A 6,897-nucleotide genomic window follows, 5' to 3' on the forward strand; every position below is an offset into this window, starting at 1 on the left:
TAACCCTCCTGTAAAGATGTGAATTATACTTTTATATAATTAGCAGGTTTAAAAGATCTTTTTTTTAAAATGTGGGCAGACTCAGCTTACCTGTTTTCCCCCTTTTCAAGTCTTTATGCTAAGCTATGCTAACCATGTCCTAGCTGGGCAAATAAACTGCTGTAAAAGAATATGTTCTTTTTCATTTCTGTAATGTTAGTGAATTTTAGAGCTACTGCAATTTGTAAATGATGATCAGACTTTAGGCTGTTGCACAAGAAACTAAAAATTCAGTGTAAAAAAAGACAAGACAATTGTCAGATTTTAAAACCTTTAATAACTCTTAACTAAGAGAAGACAAAAGATGCTTATTTCCAGTTAGAAAACAGTTTTATATTAACATTATCAGTTCTTGTTCCTGTAGCACCACCATGTCAGCAACCTCAGAAAAAAACACCTTTACGGTGCTTTTGACTGTTGAGTTAAAGTGAACAAACACGTCATGTACAAATCAGAATAGCAGTGTAATTTATTATGACCAAAGTAAAGATGACAACTACGTGTCTTAGGTTTTGAAATCAAAACACTCTCCTACACTACTAAACTCCTCATGTCGCCTTGCAGCTGCCACCTTCAACCACTGAGTCACTTACAATCTAACCATCAGTTTAAACGAACCTTTTGTCTGTCATCTTCTAAATAAAACACACATAACATTAAAACATCAAACTTAATTTAAGATGCGATCAAATAACTTACAAAAATGAGATTGATGCAAAAGCTACTTTATGGGAGGGACAGACAGCAGACCAGTTGTATTTAGGACAGTTTCCATTACGTAATAGTGCATTTACAAAGGGCATTTAATTCTTTTCATTCGATAGACTTGGACAGAATCATATTGTACATGTTTATTAATTACACTAAGGCAAAAATAAACAAAACTGTTACATAAAAACATTAGAGTCCGTACTACTCATATAGGTACCCAGTTGTATGTTGCATTTCTATGCGACATGCATTTCACTCAAGCACAAACAAGACCACTCTCCATGTAGAGTTCATGTATGAAACAAAGACGATCTTTTGTCCGGCGTGTGAGTCATGTTTCTAGAAAGCAGCGAGATACATAAAGCGTCACTCGTGTACAAAATGCAGACGACAGAAAACAAACGTGTCCCGTGAATAAACCTCAGACAGCAGACAGTAGCACCATCAGACCAAGATACTTGAATTTGTGATTTTTACAGTAGGATATTTTATTAAAAGCATGAACAAACCTCTTATAAACATCTAAATAATAACTAGAAGAGGGATTAAAAAGAAAACTGGTGCAGTGACCACCTACATCCCTGGAGAGTGGATTTTATACTGTGTCAATGTTGTGTGACTATCTAAAGATACAGGAGGGTTGTGTTAGTGGGTTAACACTTCTTGAGGTTGTGAATCTGCCGTGTGCAGATCTGTTTCTCCTCTTTCGTCTTCTCCCATCGGCAGATCTGTGGTTTTGTCCTTGGCAGAGAGCTTAGAAGATGGTGCTCCAGCGTTTAGCGGGTGGACGGGACTTGGCTTCTCCCTGGAGGGAAGGAAGAAGATGATGAGAAGGTTTAGAGAATCGTCTGTTTTCTGTCTTGAGAGATGTGATGTATTTTTCAGTTAAAACTGCTGAAAGTTCATGAAGGGTTTGATTGTCAAATACTTCACATTTATTGGGATTCATGAAGCTCCACACTGAAAATAAACCTCAGATCAATGTCGATGGCAGAAAAAATAGTAATTGAATTTGTGTAATTTGATATTTTGGGTTTAAAAGCAGTAAAAATGCAAACGCTGCTCTTCAGCTCGTTAGTTTATTAAGATGACAAGCTGCTATGAAAGCGTGATGAAGTGAAATGGATGGGGAGTTTTCAAACTGAGATGATAAATCAGACTGTACTTATTTATTACTCACTGGTTTCTGATGAGAGCATCACTGTTTCATTTGGGCAAACACAGATAGGAACAAGTGTTTAAGAGTTGCAGTTTTAAAGATGCAGAGAGGAGATTGAGGGGAAAACGAGGCAGATGTGCGATGGGCTCACCAGGTTGAAGATTCTGGACAGTGTGCTTTGGTCTCTGCGTCTTCTGACCGGCGACTTTGTGCTCTCAGCACGCGGCGACGAGGCCTAGAAAAAGATGCTCCATAAGCACAGATGGAGACCTGAAAACTTGGCCTGAAACCAGGGTCTCTGCTGGTTTGTCATTCTTTAGCCTCTATGCAGACATTTAATTCATTTTACATTGATAGACACATTTTACCTCACAGCATCAGACATGTCTTAAACACAGTGTTTTGTTACAAAGAGCACAGTTATTGCTGTTGCTGGACAAAACACACACGTGTCCACAGGTAATATGTCTTTTATGAATAGAAAACATGAAGAAAGGACTTCATATTTCCTCATTAATGCCCTAATTTCAGAGCTTTTAGATATTTTGCACATTTATCTCTTTGTTTATCATCAATCCTCCCTAATTGCATTTGAATTGACTTTTTGGCTTTTGGGTCTGTGCTTTCATTGAGTTAAAGCACATGGCTGCAAGCTATATTTCCTTTGTGCACAATAAGAGGGAACTGATGTTAGGTTTTTGGATTATGTGACCTTGAAAGGTCCTATGATTGTTTTAATATATAACTCTAATCTCACTTTTAGTGCAGGCATGTGGTTTGTCTGCAACAGCAGCTGAGTAATGTGGAAGAAAGAAGCAGTTTCATCCATTGTGAGAGGAAAACATGAGCGAGACATGAACGGAGTAAAACATGAACATGCGACAGGACCAGATTCACAGAACAGCAACCCTTAGGGAAAAGGAAAATGGATGACAAGGATGAGGTAAAGATCCCCAGTGAACCGACAGACGAGGACACGAGTGGGTGATCAAATGACACATATAAATGGCTGTCCACAGTCACCGGACACATGAGAAGACACAAAGGTGGGAAACCAAAACAGATGAACCGATGAATCACCTCCGGCTCAGAGGACATGGAGGTTGTTACAGAGAAACAGAGGTGTGAAAAAGAGAAGGAAGAGCAGGGGGAGGGTGATGCAGGCCAAGAGGTCCTAAGAGAAAATGTTTACCAGTTGCGGTTCATAAATAGTTGAGCAGTTTCAAAGTCATCCAGAAGCAGCAAGTCACTCTGGATTGAAGCAAAGAAGGGGGAAACTGAAATAAAATAAATTTACCAACAGGCCAGTACTTGGTTTAAAAAATGACTAATATTCAACTGATCAATGAATGAACAAACGTTATTTGCTGTAGCGTCAATTCTAAACTGAGGCAATATTTGCCTTTGAGCTACAGTGTGGATCAGTGACTACATCCTGATTCCACACGCTCAGGTAAAAATAGTCATTTCAAGGAGGAAAAGCAGTGAAACACAAAGCAAGAAAAAGAACAAGCATGAAGGTTAGGCAACGGAGGACAAAGGAGCTTTCTACACACAGATTCAAATTGGACACACACACACACATACAGTGGACTTGTTGTTCAATTCAAAAAGAAAAAAAAAAAAAAGAAAGACGTACCAAACCCAAGACTTCTCTCCACTGGATATGAAAAAGAAACAGACAGTGACATGATGAGATGAGACCTGCATGACAGTCCTCCACTAAACTGCATTAGATGGCAGTGAACATAATGTTGTCTTACACTGATGACTTACACGTTAGCATTTAGCTGAATATGCTAATAACTAATGCAGCTGCAGAACCTTGTTACTGTCGAGTATCTGACTACAGCATCATTAAAGTAGATTTTAATTGCATCCATTTGAATTTATAAAAATGAAAACAATGCAGGGAATTAGTGCAGAGTTACAGTTGTCTCTGCCTCCCTCTGCCTCTTTTTCATTTCACCACCAGATGGCACTAAAATAAGAAACGTTCAGATCGAGTTTACAGAAACATACCAAAAGTCATGGAAAAATGCAGCTATTGAAACTTGGTATTATGAAATATGATGGAGAGCATCAGTATAGAAAATGAAGTCGTGTCTAAAAAGTGAAGAGAAATCAGAGTAATTTAAAGTTATCAGTGCATCTCTGCATCATCACTGCAGCTCTAGCTCTGGAATAAGTAGAGAACAAATATTGTGAAAATGAGACTCACCCTGGATTTAGGACGAGGAGAGGAAACCTGAGGAACAACAGCAGAATGACTGATTGCACAGGGCAGGAAAATAGAACAAAATTTGAAAAGTTTGAAACAAGTGATCTGACCAATGATTGAAATTGACCCTCATTTTGTTTTATTAGTATGTAAATGATGGAGACATGCAGCCTAGTAATCAGAGTGTGGTGGAAAATAGTATCTCATGCTGTTTTGGAAACGCTGCTGCACTGTTGATGCCAAGAGTTAGATGCAAAGGAAATCAAACAGAAACACTGGCAGTTCAACACTCATACAATACAAATCAGAGGAAATTGGTTTGTTCTGTGTTGTGACTTATGTGACTCAGCAAAATATCAAAGTCTGTTGAGCTCTGAAGTTGAAGCCTTATTTTACCATGATGCAACAAAAAGATGGTTTCATCAGTGCTATCTATGATATGACCTAATCAATATGCATCAAGAAACTTACAATGCTCCTGAAGAAATGCACCACAGCATTTTCATTGGTCCGGCGGCGGCTGGACTGCTGTGGTGAGGAGGCCAGGTGACCCCGGAACGACCCCTGAGAGCATCAACAAGGGTCAAGTAACTTCATAGAGAATAACACAAGATCAAGTAATGCTACTGCAAATAAAGCAGGGCTAAAGTCAAATAGCTTCTGGTTTTTACAGCCTCAAGCTTCATCGCAATGTGAGCGAGGCACCAAATGAATTAAATGGCGAGTAAAAGACTAAAACAATGTTCTGTGGTCAAATGGAATCAAGGTGCAGAGAGAAACACCATCAGTGAGAAACCAAACAAATCATTTCTCTTTGTATAATGTGCAGCTACTGCAAATTTCAGAAGAACCTCACACATCCAATCATCTTTGTCTGCTCTACTGATAATTGATTATATTGAACAGTGGTTGTTTAATTATTGTGTATTTCTTTTGTCTTTATGTTTCATAAGTGAAAATAAAATAAAACATCTTTGATATGTATATCAGCCTTTGTAGTTTCTTTTGTAAGTGTGCAGGACAGAAAGCCTGCAAGCGATGATGGAAAAGATCTGAGCACAGGCCGTAAAGTGCATCAGACAAACTCTGAATACACAAACTCTGAGATGTGACATCCTCCTGCTGCACCTACTCAGAAAAACAAGATCGGATGCCAGATGAAAGGGGTCTGTTTGAGAGCAGCTCTGGCTCCTGAGGGCCCCTCCCATTAGCGGATTCAGTCTTGAATCTTGAAAGAGTTTTCTGCCTGCAGCTCAGGGCCAGGCTGACATTACAAACTAAGTTTACCTGCACCATGATGACAAAATGCACCTGTAGTTGGGATTGTTTCCCCTGAGGACCTCTCAAGGGGTTTGTATAACGTGTAGTGTGTTATCCTCATGCATTACTGGAAGACTCAGACTAACAGCATGAGCCAAATGGGGAAAAAAAGCCACTAAAAGGATTTAGAATCTAATCAATACGTTTTAAAATATAAGATCAAGAAGTGGCGCTGACACGTTAAATATTGTTGGTTTCAAAGGTATTATCTCTGGGTTGAAATATAAACATAGCAAAGTTTAAAACAATTAAACACAAATAACTTTTTAAATTGATGTCTGGAAAAATCACTTAGAGCATGAATCTAAATGTTTCTGCAACATGCTCATTTTCGGTCGTGCAGCATCTTCTTCCTAAAGAAATCTACCAAAGATTGACCAACTTCATCACAATCCAAACTGAATTCAAGTGTTTCTGAGGTTTTAAACTTGCAATTTAAAAAAATAATCAATGTCTTTATTTGTAACTATAACTGTTTTAACTCGTGTGTGATTTTAAGAAGAGGGAGTATGAGTTCCTCAGTGAAATTAATATTGATTGCAAAAAAATCCTTTATGTATTTATTATGTAATTTTACAGTAAAGTTGAATGAGACATTGGAGAAGGTCAAATTAATCTGAAAAGCAGAAAAAATCCCTGAACTATCCCTTTAAATCAAATGTATGGATGCTCACCTTGCTCCTTTTCTTTTTGTCTCCTCCGAAGAATTTGCTAATCTGATCCATGAGTCCAGGGTTCTTCTTTTTCCTCCCGAGCCCGAAGGTGCTCTGCCCTGAGGTGCTTGCTGTAGCCATGCTATCTGTTGCTGAGGTTGGGTGGAGTTGACCTCTCTGTCTTCTCAATAGTCCTCTCCCAAGTCAGTCCACAGCCCACAGTGCCAACACCCGACTTTGCTGGTCCTTGAGCGTGGTTTGCAGCGCTTCTGACGCTCAGGGGCTGTCTTTGAAGGTGTCGTCCCCTCAGTCCCAGGGCACTATGGGACACGAGGAGGGTTAGGATGGGGGGGTTGCAGCGGGGTGATCCATGGGTCTGGCCTGGCTCCAGGCATTCTTTGGAGCTTCAGTGGCTGTGTCAGTCACTGCCGCCCTCCGCATGGGCCAGGCCATTGTTTTCTCCCCATCTGCCTCACCCCGGCTGCAAAGACAACAAGGGTTATCTCTGAGTCTGAACTCACAGCCTGATGCAAAGCGACCCACTGCACTGTGCGGCCATTGTTGACTCGGCCTCATATATCTCCTTAATGGATTGTGTTTAAATTGGACGTACAGTCACCCTGATTAACATATGGACAGGCCCAGAAGAAAGGAGAAGTTTGTCGTGTGAATTTGTATCTGTGCAAGAATTAAATAAAGTTCTTGTGACTTTGCATATTTGGATTTTTTCATTTTTTGTGAATCTGTCTGCAACTTTAGGACCAATGGAGCTTCAAAAGTTGACTTTTGGACTT

General features: G+C 39.6%; 1 protein-coding gene across 4 annotated transcripts; it reads right to left on the minus strand.

Annotated features, from left to right (window-relative positions):
* Nucleotides 1-490: 490 nt before the first annotated feature.
* On the minus strand, nucleotides 491-6,411 carry mbpa (myelin basic protein a). Of its 4 annotated transcripts, XM_026301103.2 has the most exons (8): nucleotides 6,125-6,411; nucleotides 4,602-4,694; nucleotides 4,131-4,157; nucleotides 3,549-3,569; nucleotides 3,102-3,160; nucleotides 2,061-2,144; nucleotides 1,931-1,951; nucleotides 491-1,555 (listed from the first exon to the last, which is right to left on the minus strand). In XM_026301103.2, exons 1-8 carry the CDS (start codon nucleotides 6,242-6,244, stop codon nucleotides 1,396-1,398), a joined length of 585 nt encoding a protein of 194 aa, XP_026156888.1. In that variant the 5' UTR covers nucleotides 6,245-6,411; the 3' UTR covers nucleotides 491-1,395. The 4 variants fall into 4 exon arrangements, with proteins under 4 accessions (XP_026156888.1, XP_026156889.1, XP_026156890.1 ...); XM_026301104.2 differs by lacking the exon at nucleotides 1,931-1,951 and having other exon boundaries at nucleotides 6,125-6,409; XM_026301105.2 differs by lacking the exons at nucleotides 1,931-1,951; nucleotides 3,102-3,160 and having other exon boundaries at nucleotides 6,125-6,407.
* Between the last annotated feature and the right edge of the window lie 486 nt (nucleotides 6,412-6,897).

The sequence above is a fragment of the Mastacembelus armatus genome, chromosome 11 (assembly GCF_900324485.2).
Source record: "Mastacembelus armatus chromosome 11, fMasArm1.2, whole genome shotgun sequence".
Taxonomy (NCBI): Eukaryota; Metazoa; Chordata; class Actinopteri; order Synbranchiformes; family Mastacembelidae; genus Mastacembelus; species Mastacembelus armatus.

Bases quoted from the DNA above. Each gene is read 5' to 3' on its own strand.
- mbpa (XM_026301103.2), bottom strand. From the start codon at position 6,244: ATGGCTACAGCAAGCACCTCAGGGCAGAGCACCTTCGGGCTCGGGAGG. The intron at 4,695-6,124 runs GTGAGCATCCAT...TGATGCTCTCAG, and splicing joins ACAAAAAGAAAAGGAGCAAG to GGGTCGTTCCGGGGTCACCT. The intron at 3,570-4,130 runs GTGAGTCTCATT...TTTCATATCCAG, and splicing joins CTCCTCGTCCTAAATCCAGG to TGGAGAGAAGTCTTGGGTTT.